The sequence below is a fragment of the Aegilops tauschii genome, chromosome 2 (genome assembly GCF_002575655.3).
Source record: "Aegilops tauschii subsp. strangulata cultivar AL8/78 chromosome 2, Aet v6.0, whole genome shotgun sequence".
NCBI lineage: Eukaryota > Viridiplantae > Streptophyta > Magnoliopsida > Poales > Poaceae > Aegilops > Aegilops tauschii.
In genome coordinates, this window is record NC_053036.3 from 458111671 (window position 1) to 458127409 (window position 15739).

A 15739-nucleotide genomic window follows, 5' to 3' on the forward strand; every position below is an offset into this window, starting at 1 on the left:
ACTGGGGCTACGTGATCGCATGCATGCAAGTGGACCAAAGTGTGCATACACGTGGGCACGGCCAACGTAGGCCCCCACGCAAGGTTGTAACGAAAACGGATACAAAACGAACGTTGCGTCACGTCCGGCCAGTGTTTTATTGATTTTTGACCGGGAAAACCATAGAAAATGCATCGAGCGTCGGAAAAATATGCAAATTGGCATGGGCGCTGTGGATGGTGATGCCAATGTGTGGAAAAAGTTACGTGACGTTTGACGGAGTAGAAAAAAACCATAGTTGGGAACCCCCTCTCCGGCAGACCGAAAAGTAGCTGGTTGCACTGGGGCTACGTGATCGCATGCATGCAAGTGTACCAAAAGTGTGCGTACACGTGGGCACGGCCAACGTAGGCCCCCACGCAAGGTTGTAACGAAAACGGATACAAAACGAACGTTGCGTCACGTCCGGCCAGTGTTTTATTGATATTTGACCGGGAAAACCATAGAAAATGCATCGAGCATCGGAAAAATATGCAAATTGGCGTGGGCGCTGTGGATGGTGATGCCAACGTGTGGAAAAAGTTACGTGACGTTTGACGGAGTAGAAAAAAAACCGTAGTTGGGAACCCCCTCTCCGGCAGACCGAAAAGTAGCTGGTTGCACTGGGGCTACGTGATCGCATGCATGCAAGTGGACCAAAGTGTGCGTACACGTGGGCACGGCCAACGTAGGCCCCCACGCAAGGTTGTAACGAAAACGGATACAAAACGAACGTTGCGTCACGTCCGGCCAGTGTTTTATTGATTTTTGACCGGGAAAACCATAGAAAATGCATCGAGCGTCGGAAAAATATGCAAATTGGCGTGGGCGCTGTGGATGGTGATGCCAACGTGTGGAAAAAGTTACGTGACGTTTGACGGAGTAGAAAAAACCGTAGTTGGGAACCCCCTCTCCGGCAGACCGAAAAGTAGCTGGTTGCACTGGGGCTATGTGATCGCATGCATGCAAGTGGACCAAAGTGTGCGTACACGTGGGCACGGCCAACGTAGGCCCCACGCAAGGTTGTAACGAAAACGGATACAAAACGAACGTTGTGTCACGTCCGGCCAGTGTTTTATTGATTTTTGACCGGGAAAACCATAGAAAATGCATCGAGCGTCGGAAAAATATGCAAATTGGCGTGGGCGCTGTGGATGGTGATGCCAACGTGTGGAAAAAGTTTCGTGCCATTTGGCGGAGTGAAAAAAAATACGTATCAATCAATGTATTTTCGATATTGGATGTTTTAAAAAACGAACGCAAGTAATGATTGGGAAAAAACTAATTAATGGGTTGTTAGAAAAAAATTTAATAAATAGGCCCCGCGTATACATGCATATCCATCGGGGGTCAAAGCCCTAGTGGACGCCGCCTCCACGCCTCCACGATCGCCAGTCCACGCCGCCTCAATGCCTCCACGACACCTCCACGATCGCCTCCCCCGACGCCATCTGCGGCCGACGCTGCCCCCGACGCCACCTCACGCCGCCTCCACGATCGCCTCCCCCGACGCCGTCAGCGGCCGACGCCACCTCACGCCGACGCCACGATCGCCTCCCCCAACGCCATCTGCGGCCGACGCCGCCCCCGACGCCAGCTCACGCCGACGCACCAGACAACGACTGCCCCGACGCCATCTGCGGCCGACACCGTCGCCCCCGTCGCCACGTAACGCCGACGCCCCCAACTTGGTAAACACAGATTCGGACCTTCTTGCATGTTTCATGTGCTTTATCATAGATCATAGATCATGTGCCGACGCCCCCAACATGATGAATTTTATTTGCAGGTTGCGACCGACGCCATCTGCCACCAACGCCACCGTGCCGTCGTCCCCCAAGGCCGGCCCTGATCCCATGGCACGAGGTACTATGCATTCATCATGTTTATCATGTACCCATATATACTAGCTAACATTATTTTTGCTCCTATTCCTAGCGACGGTGGAGTACGGAGATATTTTTTGTTCGGTTGAGAAGTGGTGTCTCTTGGTCAGCAAACTAAACTCTAGGCAGAAAAAGCGTTTTGCAAGCACTAGTCTGGAAAAAATGCTGATGATTCCTAGTGTTCTCATGCGAAAATGTTTGCTCAAGTTCATTATTAAATCATATGCGTTGGACAGAAAAAGGTTCATCATGCCATCAAAAAATGGTGCGATATCATTGCGCACCGAAGATGTGTTTGACATTTTCGGGCTACAGAACAAGGGCAAAGATGCCATGAAAGCGCTAGGAAAAGGGGGGTTAAAGGCGAAGGTGAAGGTGCCTAGTCGCTTTCTAGATTCCAATACGGGGGAAATGATGATAGACTCGCTGATTGAGAACATCGTTGCCAGTGGCACGTACGATGATGATTTTCTCCGTAGAATTGTTCTGGTTCTTCTAGGCACGGTTCTTGCACCGCAGTCCACGAAAGAAGTTCCTAATGCTTATTACAAGTTAGTGCACGATGTGGAGGCCATCAAAGCATTTAATTGGAACGCGTTTACTTTACGCGTTTGCGTTGAAGGCTTCACAAAGACCTTATCAGATCTTACAAAATTTACTTGGCCGATCGGAAACCTTGCCCTCCTACAGGTAAATCTTATGTTATATTTGTTTCTTTCGAACTATAGTTTGTGAAAAAAATTGCTAATATACTTCATGTTCATGCAGTACTTGTTTTGGGAGAAAGTGCAGCCACTGGATGATGAGGCATTTGATCCATTGGCTCATGAATATCTGTTGATGCTTAATTGGTCAGAAGATGAGGCTAAGAAGCATGACGCGTACGACACGTCATACGGCCGTGGTAATGGGACGGTAAGTTACTATTAATATGTTACTATTTCGTACTGCATGCACTTATGTTACTATTTATATGTTGAGAAATTTATATTGATTTTACCTGTCACAGATTGATGACGTGATAAGTGAGAAGTACAGGCATACATTAATTGCTCAGCAAGGAAGAAAGGCGGAGGAAGAATTAGAGCAAGAAATAGAGCAAGAAGATCGTGCCCAAAAAAAGAAAGATAATAGAGATGAGGCTTCATCGAGCAGGGATAGTACATTAGATCAAGTGATGAAATGCATCAAAGATATGCAAAAAGAAATTAGACTTCTCCCTCAAAAATGTGCGGAGGTAATATCAGTGATGTTCAGTTTACATTGGATTATTCATAATTTATGCATGTAGTTAATGCTTTCGATGTGTCATTGCAGATAGTAGTGGAGAAGCTGGAGAAGAAAGGTCTTGTATTCAAGCCAAACAAGGGGTCTGATGATGACATTGAGTTTGTGGAGCATAGTGAAGACTGGGTGGGGAAGTATGGTCCATCAAAATACAAATCATCAAAATATTGGACAGATGTAAAATCAACTCCTGCAAAAGAAGATATGGACAACAGGGTGGACACATCCTTCACCACTGGGAACGGGAATAAATTGGCGCGTGAGAAAGGTGTGCATCACAACACACCTGGTACAGGAGATGAAGGAGACCCCTTCGTTATTGAGGACAATGGTAATTCACCCAACCCATCTCTTGCGACGGTAGACACGAATGACTTTCCGGCTATTACTTCAACCCCCAAGAATATGAATGAAGTGTCAGACGGGTCTAGCGCCGATAAATCTGAGGAGATTAGTATGGATAGTCTGAACACCCGTATTAAAAATGCGAAAGAAAATGGCACTCCGGAGAATGATGGGAAGGAGAATGATGGGAAACGCAAGAGGAAACAGTCAAAATATTGTCTTTCACCTTACCAGCAGAACGGTGGACGTAAACGTGCAAAGAAAAGTAAGTGCTAGGTAATTTATTCTTGCAACATACTTCTGTACTTGCATTCACACTTTATTAACTCATTGTTTCTTACTATTTTAGGTCTGTTTGGTATAAGAGCTGCTATGATTAATACTGATTACATTAATGAGGATCACATAGAGGCCGCGAAGGTTTATATCCGAACACTGGCAGACTCAGAGAAGCTTTGCAGCAAAACTGTCGTGCACATGACGGGAATTGGTGGGGAAACATGTACACCTGAAATGCTTGAAGCCATCATTTCAAAAAAGTGGTTGCATGGCAGTGTAAGTATTGTCAATAATTTATTAAGTTGTACATGTCATTTACATAAATTATCTAATAGGCGTATTGATGTTATGTTATTTTGTAGGTCATCAATAGTTATTGCAACCATATGCAGACCCATAATCCTCGTGCTGACCGTCACATATTATCATCTTGGGTGTCCCACTGGCTTATTCTTCGTGCTGATGGAAAGGTTAACAACTCTAAGAGGCATTTTATGGATCACTTCACAAACCAAACTAAAATGGTGTCTAGAGTTAGTGAAGAGTATTTCATCAAAGATAAGGTACTTCAGTTTAGTATGATCATTCGTAGTACATCTGTGTGTACACCAACATGAATAAACTTTGTTGTAGGCATACTTTCCTTTTCATGTGGAAGAAAATCATTGGATAACAGTTCTTATGCACAACAAGAAAAAAGAGTTTCAAGTTTTAAACTCTACTGGTAAATGCAGCAAAAGAGTTCTTGCAAAGATTGCTAAGCTGGTAAGCTTGCAACGTTACATAAAACAATATATAGTTATTCGAAACGTACTTCATATGAATTTGTCATTTTTATTTCAGAGGGCAGAAATAGCAAATGATACAAAGGAGGTGAATGCTCTTATTGAAACGGAACATCCTGACGTATCATCCTGGCCAATAAGGGAGTACGATATGCCGTCACAAACAGACGGGTATGTTCCAAATGTTTAATTAGTATGTACTTGTCTGATCCATCAATAATTGACTTGTGGTTTCTTGCAGAGTCTCTTGTGGTATTTTCGTGGTGAAATGCGTTCAAAACTGGGACAGAGATGATTGGACATTTGAGTTCGATCAAGATGAGGTTAATGCTTCAAGGGGACGCATTCTAGCTGAAATACTTTTTTCAAAATGCAACACGAAGGAAGTAGTGAAAGAGAAGATCCTCAAGATCATGGAGAAGAAATGAGTCGGAGGATGGGGTGTTGGCTATTATCTCCACTAAATAAACGTGCCGTTGTTGGTACTTGATACAATTTACATATTAAGACATCTCATTATTTGCATTGGTCGGTATTTGCTACAATATCACTCATATCTGCGGCATGGTTTAGCATGTTTCGCAACTAAATAAATGTGATGTGGTCTGCTACAATATCACTCTTATTTGCAGCATTGTGGGTGATGATTTTTGAACATGTTATATTCGCACTTTGTATTATGCACTGTTTGCCATTTTCAATGTGGGCTAATATTATCCACTGTTTCCCATTTTAACTTTGTATGTACTGCCATTTGTTTGTCATACTTCCTGTATTCCAATGATCCTTTGTATGTCAGCTTTGTCATCCCACATAAAAAGTGGTGGTCAGTGCGGGCAGTCCCACAAACGTCCAGCGGACTAACCATTTGCATCCTGACCGGCCGGCAGCTCCTTTCTGTGCAAGTAGTTAAGTTACAAAAATGTCCAAAAGAAAAGTTATAAAAAAATGCCCAACCACCGCTGCTGGGCCCATAGTAGCTTACAGAACTTACCCAAATCAAGCCCAAAGGCGACTCGGGCGGCTGATCGAGCCCACTAGCGGGCCCAGCAACGGGGTCCAACGGGGCACAGTAGAGTAGTAACAGAGGAGTTCGAAACAGGGGGCGGAGGCAGCTATTTAAGCCGCTCCTCATGCCCCCCCCCCCCGCTTCCGAGGTGGTACTAAAGATGGCGCCCCCATTGCGCCCAACGCTGCACGCGGTCGCCGCAAGGCTCAGGAGGCCTAATTTGCGTTGTCTCGGGCCGGCCCAGTTTGGCCCAATGAAGGCACGCCGCCACTGGCCCCCTCCCCCGGCCCACGCCCCCTCCCGTCGCCTGCGCGGGGCACCATCGCCGTTTTTAGTCCCACCTCGGAAGCGGGAGGTCGCGAGGAGCGGCTTAAATAGCTGCCTCCGCCCCCTGTTTCGAACTCCTCTGTTAATTCTGTCCAGTGCCCCGTTTGGACCCCGTTGCTGGGCCCGCTAATGGGCTCGATCAGCCGCCCAAGTCGCCTTTGGGCTTGATTTGGGTACGTTCTGTAAGCTACTATGGGCCCAGCAGCGGTGGTTGGGCTATTTTTTTGTAACTTCACTTTTTGAAAAAAAATTGACAGAAAGGAGCGGCCGGAAACAGCAGCAAACAACAAACAAAATCATCATCATGCCCAGGTAGTACAACATATATGCCCAGGTAGCAAACAACAAACAAAATCATCAGCATGCCTAGGTAGTACAACATATATGCCCAGATAGCAAACAGCAAACAAAATCATCATCATGCCCAGGTAGTATAACATATGCAATGTCATCTCCAAATTTATTACATAAATCTTTTGACAAAACATAAACAAATAACTTATCAAGTTTTCTTGCACACATGTACGAATAAAAAACAACATAGGTTCATGCGACTACTTTTATTCTTCCTACAAACCTAGACGCATCTCTACGCCCAGTTCCTGAACAAAACATAAAGAAATGGGTGAGCAAATATAGTTGGTAAAATCAAAGTAGCAACATAACAAAAATAAGAAGATAACATCTTACTTCTCGTTCAAATGACATGTAGCCTTATTATGACCTGGGAGACTACACAGACTGCACAAAGGACCACTTTTCTTCTCTGTAAAATCTTTTGGCCTACCATTCTTTGTAACGTCGGGGCCCCCCTTTGACCGCCCCTTCTTAGGTGCACCCTTCGTCGAAACTTTCTGAGGATCACCAATACCAGGCTCAACTTGTTGTGCCTGACTTGCCTCCTTCTTAAGCATAGCATACCTTCTACTTCCTATAAGTTCCTCCTCTGAAATCTTTTTCTGCACTATTATGTTGTCCAGACACTTCATCAACTCGTCGAACAAGAAGGGATCATTTGCTGCAACATGAGCAGCTTCTGCGGTTTTAATGGTTATTGCACTATACCGTTCTCTCTCCAATGGCCCTGACCAACCCCATCCAAACATATCACTCTTCCGCTGCACAGGCAACCCATCTCTCGCATGTTTGGACAACCGATGCAGGACACAACACTTTGGTATTTCAGTTAAGTTCAGATGATGGAGAACAAACAGAATGTGTTTGCATGGCAGCCCTTTCCGAACCATCCTAAGACAACTGCATGTAATAGTTTCTTCTGAGTTACCTGGTTCATAAACAACATTGTACCTGAACTTATGGTTATCCTTCCATGTCACCATGAATGTCTGATGCCCAATTCCCACGAGCGTCTCAAATATCTCCAGCTGACCCATCTTATGCAAATCATCTTGCAGGATGTAGAAATTAGCAGGTGTGAATACTTTGGCGGCATGCTCCTCAAGGGCCTTATATTCAGTAACCGACGGTGGTTCCTTCTGGAATGCCTCACAGTCATCGTACGCCTCGTTCTCACGCAGGCGAACTATACAGTTCTCATAATGCACCACCAAATCAACAATTGTCATACCGTAGTCCAGGTGAAGGTGAAGGCAGGAGTTGAGGCTTTCACTCCTCTGGTTACTTCGCATACCAAGGAAAAACCCATCGGAAAGATATGAAGCTGCCCAAAGTCTCCTCTTCCTGTACATCCTGTCAAGCCACTCTTCAGTTCTATCCGTCTTCCACTTATCATAGAAAGCTTTCCATCTCTGCTCAAAGTTCGCTTGAGAGGTGGCATAGTACAGGAGCGATCTGAACTCATCCAGTGACTTGTAATGCAGGTGCCTCTGCATATTTTTCTCGATATGCCAGGAGCAAAGACGATGGAAAACATCTGAAAGGACAGTCCGAATAGCCCGGATCATTGCAGCGTCACCGTCTGTGATTATTGACTTTGGCTTCACCTGACAGTTTGCCTTCATAAATGTCTGCAGCAGCCACACGTATGTCCCTTCCGTCTCGTCAGCAATGATGGCACAACCAAACACTATGGTGCAACGGTGGTTGTTAACTCCGACAAAGGGGACGAACGGCATACCGTATCTGTTCATCTTATACGTGCTATCAAACACGACCACATCTCCGTAGTCCTGATAGTCCCTCCGCGACTGTGCATCGCACCAGAACATACTCTTCAGTCGCCCTTCCTTGTCACGCACATACTCAAAAAAAACTCAGGGTCCTTCTCCTTCCTGCTCCTCATAATGCCAACTGCCGTCTCTGCATCACCCTTTGCAATGAGCTTCATTTTTTCTCTGCAACAAAGATTGTAAATGTCCCTCCTGATAAGCCCGCACTTATCGTACGAACCGTATCTGCTGATGAAGTTGTCCATTATAATATGCTTTCTTATCCCGGCCGCTTCCATCGCCAATATCTCGGCCCTCTGGCCATCTCCAATCCGTCTATGTGACCACAAAAAACAAACCTCGTCGGGCCGAGCCATCGTGTGGTTGTGATCATCCACGAATGATGCGACGAACCAAACGCCACGTTCTCTGTCCAGCTTCACCACCATATGTGCACCGCAGTCGCAACGAGTCTCCGGTCGAAGCTTGCGCTTGCGGCCCTCCATGGTTATGAACTTGCTCTGCCTTCTCCCTGCCCTGGAGCAAAGAAACCGCCGGTACCGTATCATTCCCGAAGCACCTCGTTTCACCTTCTGTTTCCTGATGCTAAACCCGTGCTCTCTGGCGTGATTGTTGTAGAATATGTATGCATCCCCTTGCGACCGAAAGGTCATAGCCATGACCTTCCAATGTGTCTCAAGCATCTTCTGCTGCCTTTGAGCCTCCTCAATATCGATCTCTCCCTCATCGTGATCAACACTAGGACCATCTGACTCCTCCTACAACATTCATTTGAAAATATATATGTCAATTACTATCATTTAAATCATAGTATTGATCGATGTACAACATCTATCAACTAACCTGGCTCAAGTTATCTGCAAATGATTCCTGCCAACTATGTTGCACATTGTCAACATCCACATCTTCCTGCAAGTTTGTACACAAAGATATATAGTTAGCCATGCCATACTTTGCAAATTCAAAAATAAAATCAAAATATACGCCACTTACGTTTTCACTATTTGCGCCATGTTCATTATTATGAAAATCATCCGGAGGTAAGATATCATATGACGAGACTGAATCATTGTCGCTGCTGTCATCATCTTCGTTCAAATTTTCGTTATCAGTCTTAGTCACGTTATCAGTATCATTCTCGTCCCTCCCGAATACGGATTCTTTCTCCATGTCAACACGCCTAACTCACAGAACTGCAAAACATTTGAAGTGTTGATTACAACAAGGACAAAAACTCATGTTGGTTTGCAAAAAAAGAGAAAGACGTGTAATCCATGAACCCAACAGCTACCATGATTTTTTTTCTTAATGCAATGGTTCAAACAACACTTTTTAGTGTTGTGTGAAACAACTAGTTGAGGTTGCCCAGCGGTGTGTGCATATTGTGTGATGTCGTCATGAAAAAAATATAGCGTTCTTTAAATTAAGCCTGCCCTCCACTTACATCCTAGATTCGCCACTTAACTAGCCCTAACTTCCATCCATCATGCCCGCTAGGTTTAGATGACAAACCTTGCCCTGCGGTGTAGGCGTCGCCGGCGTTCGACGACGGCAGCTGTCCCCGCCTTGGATCTAGCAGCCGACGACGTGCACGACGAGCCACCGGCCGGATGTTTGGCAGGATCCGCGACGGGGGGTGGGGAGAGTGGTGCGGAGGCGGCGTGGCACGTCGGGCCCTTCACGTCCGGGCGGTGGATGATGACGGAGAGATGCGGCGACGCACGCTGTTGGGACGGCGACTGCGGCGTTGGACGGGGTCGGAGGGCGGCGATCCGCGGCGGCGGCGATCGGATGGGGCGGGCGAGTAGACGGGGTGGGCGGGCGAGTAGACGGGCCTTCACGTCCGGGCGGTGGACGATGACGGTGAGATGCGGCGACGCACGCCGTTGGGACGGCGACGGCGGCGTCGGACGGGCTCGGACGGCGGCGGCGGACGGGGTCGGAGGGCGGCGATCCGCGGCGGCGGCGATCGGATGGACCGGGCGAGTAGACAGGGTGGGCGGGCGAGTAGATCGTGCTGACAGTTTGTTTGTGTTTTTTTTGCATGCACGCGGTCTACGTACGCCATTCACAATTGTATAATACGAGGTGGGCATACCCTTCTTTCGTATGACCATTCTGCCCTTCTACGTTTTGTTGGGGGGTCTACCGAAGCAAGGCCCTAATACATTTTCTCATAACACTTTGCAAATGCTCAATTCACTGTAAATTTGCATTCAATGTCTTCAAGAATTATCAGTACTAGTTGTATACTCCACCTCCGTGATTCCTTGGATGTTTAGCACCCATATGCTTTTATATCCAATATATTTGTCTCGGTCCTTGAGTTTTAGCTAATGAGCCCAGCAAACCCGGACGAACGTGTCCACACGTCGTCTAAGTGGACGACCGCTCGTTCTTTGGATGGGTTTAGTGGCCGGCTCCCTAAGTTAAATCTTCGTGAGGAAACAAAGCAGCTTGTGGGTGATTGGTTGATGAAAGACTACTTTACCCGGGAAATTATTTTATCGTCACTGTACAACAACGGTCCAAAACATCAGCTGAAAAGTCACAGTCACTGAAACAACGGGTACTTCTCCAGTTTGAAGCGGAAGTAGAGCAGACTCTACTTCAGTACGTGATAAACAAATCAACCACACTGGATGACAACGACCGGGGTGGAAAAAAAGAAAGAACAAAAACGAGAGGGAAACAAATAATGAAATCATCATTGCTTGCAGTTTTAGTTCTTCTCTACTCCTACTTAGGATACGTAGCTATGTTTGCGAAAGTGCGTGCTATCGTGAGCTTGGGCTCACATGATCTTGGATGAACAGTAAATTTCAAAAATAAATGTAAAAAGTTTAAAAAGTTCTAGTTACTTTTAGCAAGAAACATTGATGTTTTTTCTACACGTATGTAAACTTTCATCGTTGTAATCACATTTGTGGATGTGTGGACAAAAAAATTGCTTCCAAAAACACTCTTTTTGGAGCATTGATTTTGTGTTTTTTTCACACCTCTACAAATGTGATTTCATCATGAAAATTTGCACGCATGTAGAAAAATATCAATGTTTCTTGCAAAAAGAAAAAAAATCAATTTTTTAATATTTTTTGGATTTGACTGTTTATCCAAGATCATGTGAGCTCAAGCTCACATACTCCATGTCCCTATGTTTGGTAATTCGATACTACTAACTATTTTTTTGTTAATTATAGTCCATGCTAAACTCGACGTTGGAGAATTGAACGGATGGATATTCCTTGGATCATGATCATTACTACTAGTGATGACACCCAGGGGTGTGGAACGATGTCTGAACCGCCCCGCTTTGTAGTCAAAATATATCAAGTTAGTTGTAATCGTCTCGGTTAGATTTAGTCTAGTATGAACTAACTTCATGTTTATGAGGGCTTATGCAGGATGCCCACTTGCATCTATCCCTACTGAGAACCATATAAGGCTTCGTACGATGCAAGAAGAACTAAACATGTTTTCCTTTAAGCATCAATGCTTATATCTAAAGGATAGACGCTCAATTATGTATTCCTCCTGTAGAAATAAGCACTAGTGCTTGAGAAAAATATTTATTTATTAAGCACCACCCTAAGCACATTGCATTGTACCCCCTCCGTTCTTTTTACTCCGTGTATAAAATTTGTCTTAGGTCAAACTTCGTAAACTTCGATCATATTTATATTAAAAAATATTGACATCTACAAAACTAAAGATATACAATATAAAAGTTAATTCTATTATGGATCCAGCGATATTGATTTGATATTTGTGAATGTTGATATTTTTTGCTATAATTTTGGTCAAACTTAACAAAGTTTGACTTTTCACAAAATTTATATGCAGAGTAAAAAGAAACAGAGGGAGTACAAGCCCTAAGGGCTACTTGTAAAAGGGAGATGAAGAACTTATAGGTCGAACGTTAACACTGAAATCTGGTGAGAAAATTTCGTTGGTAACTAAAATGTACTCTACTAATTTTGTTGGTACCATCTAGCCCGTGTTGGAAATGGCTATTCTTTTTGACAAGCCCCTTCGGCCAACATAATGCTTTTGTTTACTGTTATTAACTTATAAAGATGGGCTAAATCGTGGACAGGTACAAATTTGTCAACAAACTAACTAATTGGTTGTTTGGTAAGTTGACATAAGCTCAAAATAAGGCATAGTTAGCATGCACACATTTCTAAGACGGTGACCAAGCATACAAAATAAATCTAAAAGAAAGGAGCAAATCTTCAAGATCTTCGAACTCTTTCTTCTTGCATGACACAATCTTGTACTTTTCTAAAGGCAACCACAGGAAAATAACAAAGGTATCAAACCACATACCTGTAACCAACGAAGGTTCTCTCATAGTTATAATTTAAGCCGGAATGCCAAGGCTACGTCGCACGCACGCAACCATTAAAGTAATAAACCAACATCGGCGAGAGCTTCAACACCGGTATCCCAGTGACAAAACACCGAACAGCCAGGTCACCGTCGCCGGGAGACGTGAGTACGAATTACCATTATGGAGGACGTAGCAGTCGAGATAGATATTGCGAGGACAATCCTCCTCACGGCAACCATGAGAAGAAATCCAAAACCGATCTGGATCCATAAATGTCAGGAAGGGAGTACAAGCCCTAAAAAATATTGATGGACCTTAGGGCTTGTACTCACTCCATTTCTTTTTACTCTAGACCGTAGTAACCATAAACGGAGGGAGTACAAGCCCTAAGAAATTTAATCTTTCAACAACGCCATTGACATTGGGAAGGGGATCTCGTCGTCGAACGAAAGGATGAAGATTACTTATTGTAGACGATGCCATCTTCAAAAAAGAAGACGACTATCGAACCCTAAACCAATCTAATAAAAACACTACTATTATGAAAAACTCCACTCATAGATCAGGTTCCCCACCCCTTCCGACGCCGGCGAGGCCAGCCGTAGGAGGGGGGGGGGCGATCTATGGTGGTGGTGGCGGCGGCGGCGGCTAGGTTTTTTCAAAACGACCTCTTTTGGAGGTGGTGACTAGGCTCCCAATTCTTACGAACACCTCTCCCACTAGTCCTTTTTTATTTTTGTTGGTGCCCCCACCACTCAAAAATAGTAAGAGCTATTTTATCGTGTGTATACCGTAAAATTTTTAGTAGTGCTATGCGAACGAGGAAACAACAGACGATTCATGCACAACGATTACATCCAGTCGGATATGCCTAGGATTGGAAGGGCACTGACCGCTGGATTTGTTGGTCGTGCACAGATCGGGCACTGCAGTGTCGTGTGTGGAGCAGTTTTGTAAATTTTTAGTAGAGAGAAGACAAATTGGGGCAGAGGGGAAGTAATGTCATCAAATCTCATGAAGTTGTAGTTGCCGGCATATCACCAGAAGAGTTGGTCAATTGAGCAAATGGATAGGGCATTTTCACCACGCCTTGACTAACCATTTCTGGCCATGTCGATGTCATTTATTGCCTAGAGATATTGTATCGATTCCTCACAAGTGGTCATGCTGGCAGATCAAGCTGATAAAGCACTTTGACCAAATGCAGATGCACCTCCTCTCTTGCACATCAACACAGACATTATTACCCTCGGAACTCGTCGATCCTATCCCTCAAAAAAAAAAGAACTCGTCGATCCTTCCACACCACGTGCGCCAGCTTTGTTAGACGAGCCACTGACCACCGCTCCGGTACCCATAAATTGAATTATCCAGAGTATGTGCATGCTTGGTCTCCTCCCATAAGAGCACCGGGCGTCCTAAACCCTCCCCAAACGTCCGGGCAATCCGCTCGGTCACTGATCGGTCACGATTTTTTAACCTTAACGGACACCTCAGATGAACCACAAATACCCGGGCTAACCGGCACGCCTCATATCCAGCCCAAATATGAGGCGGATATGGGGCGCCCGGGCGCATCCATCACGTCGTGCCCGGCCCATGCTGGCCCACCCGCTCACTGGACCAAACCCTAGCCACTTCACACTCCTCTCCCCTCCACTCTCTCTGCCACCCTAGCTCACTTCTGACGATTTTCGGCCGTCTCCGGCATGGCGGGCAACGGATCTGTTTACTGAGATGTCATCCCATGCGGGTTGGAGGAGGCAATGTAGGTCCGCATTGCACTCCGCCCGCTCTAGGAAGGACAGCGCCCGGACGACGGATGGATATGGCCGGCGCGACTCCATTGCGTCGGCTCAACGGGCGCTCGGGTCCTCTGGGGCTGGATCATCGCGGCCCGGGCAGCCGAATAATCTCTCCTTCCCCATCACCGGTCGGGCAGACTATGAGTTCCACCGGGAACGGGCAGCCCGCCATGGGAAGGAGAGGATAAGGGCCGCCGAGACCCATATTGCGGCGGAAACTGTGGAGGCGGCTGGTGCGGCGGGGCAAGCGGTCGCAAAAGGAGGAAGCCATTCACGCCCGCAATGTGAAAACGACATCGGAGGAATGCGCGCCCTCGCACGAGAGAAAAATCGGGCGGTCCGTTTAATGGCCGGACTGGGGCTAAAGGAGAAGAAGGAGGACAGCGACGGCGAGGACAGCTTCGGCGGCGAGCAGATCCGGCTCGATCCCTGCTGCGTGTTCGACCGGCACTTTCGCGAGAAGGACGGCAAGGGCGCCTGGAAGGGCAAGGGCAGCCGTGGATGATCTCCACCATAGTCAAACATGCCAAATTTTGATAGTTCGATGACATGTTTAGTGTAGTGTGAGGGAGTAGCGGAACGATATGTGTGCATCAACGTAGTTGCATGAGTTTGTATGAATTTAAGATATGATAATTAAGGTTTTATATGTGGATTGCATTATTTGAGACGTGACCGGTTAGTGTCCGCGTCTGCCGGCGCTGGATTTGCAAAGTGATGCTCTAATGCACTACCAAATTTAGAGAACGTTCTCTCTCTCTAAAGAAAAGGAGAACGTTAGGCGATGGTTTGTAATCACAATCGTGACATGCCATTCTGGAGTACCGTGCATGTAACAAGATTGTTCATCATCTAATCGTAGTAGCTACTACGAGACAAGAGAAAGGAAGAGCTAAGGTCTGCCCCACGCTTGTATGAGCTGCCTCGAAACATAATCATATTCGATAATACTCCTGTGAAGCAAAGGAACCCTTTAAAGAAGGGCAGATGATGAGTTGTACGTAAGTTGTAACCACATTCTCTTTGCCGGTTGTTGCAACCACAATTGTGATCGATCGTGCCCATTACACGCTACATGTGGCAGAACTATTTACCATCTAACCTTTCTCGTTGATACGAAATAGTTTATTACTGTAGTTGTTGTCACAGGAAAGGGAAAAAAGCAGGTGCGGTGTGCCACGGTTGCGTTGCGTGAGCTGCGACCCGGAGTGGTAAGTGGTAACATGTGTGAAGCAGCCAAAGGTGTCCATACCCCTTTTGCCACATCAAGCCGTAAAACATGTGTAAACCATTCCATACATTCATCCGACCTAGGGGCCTCTGCCTGCCTGGCGATACGCACGACGGTCGACAGCGAATGTCTGTCCGGCCCGCCGCTCCGCCGCACCGCCCCCGCACTACGACGCGCAGCCGGAACCTGGGAACGCGCCCAATGTCAGGCGGGGCGGGGCGGTGAGCCGTGCCCATCTGCCAAACACTCCCCTCCTCTTTGCCGTCCGTCACCATCGCTTCCCC

General features: G+C 46.2%; 2 protein-coding genes across 2 annotated transcripts; one reads left to right on the forward strand and one right to left on the reverse strand.

Annotated features, from left to right (window-relative positions):
• Positions 1-2315: 2315 nt before the first annotated feature.
• Positions 2316-5028, forward strand: LOC109778480 (uncharacterized). Its single transcript, XM_020337048.1, has 9 exons — positions 2316-2513; positions 2673-2819; positions 2914-3141; positions 3222-3801; positions 3886-4091; positions 4178-4378; positions 4449-4580; positions 4659-4771; positions 4842-5028. The coding sequence occupies exons 1-9, from the start codon at positions 2316-2318 to the stop codon at positions 5026-5028; spliced, it is 1992 nt and encodes a 663-aa protein (XP_020192637.1).
• A 1497-nt stretch (positions 5029-6525) lies between these two features.
• LOC109778479 (protein FAR1-RELATED SEQUENCE 5-like) lies at positions 6526-8032 on the reverse strand. The gene is made up of 3 exons (XM_020337047.1): positions 7222-8032; positions 6858-6954; positions 6526-6538 (listed from the first exon to the last, which is right to left on the reverse strand). The coding sequence occupies exons 1-3, from the start codon at positions 8030-8032 to the stop codon at positions 6526-6528; spliced, it is 921 nt and encodes a 306-aa protein (XP_020192636.1).
• Between the last annotated feature and the right edge of the window lie 7707 nt (positions 8033-15739).

Excerpts from the sequence above, each read along its gene's own strand:
- LOC109778479 (XM_020337047.1), bottom strand. The coding sequence starts at position 8,032 with ATGCCGTTCGTCCCCTTTGTCGGAGTTAACAACCACCGTTGCACCATA. Across the intron at positions 6,955-7,221 it reads CAATGTTGTTTATGAACCAG|CAAATGATCCCTTCTTGTTC; the intron begins GTAACTCAGAAG and ends CTCATGTTGCAG.
- LOC109778480 (XM_020337048.1), top strand. The coding sequence starts at position 2,316 with ATGATGATAGACTCGCTGATTGAGAACATCGTTGCCAGTGGCACGTAC. Across the intron at positions 3,802-3,885 it reads ACGTAAACGTGCAAAGAAAA|GTCTGTTTGGTATAAGAGCT; the intron begins GTAAGTGCTAGG and ends TTACTATTTTAG. Across the intron at positions 4,379-4,448 it reads AGTATTTCATCAAAGATAAG|GCATACTTTCCTTTTCATGT; the intron begins GTACTTCAGTTT and ends ACTTTGTTGTAG.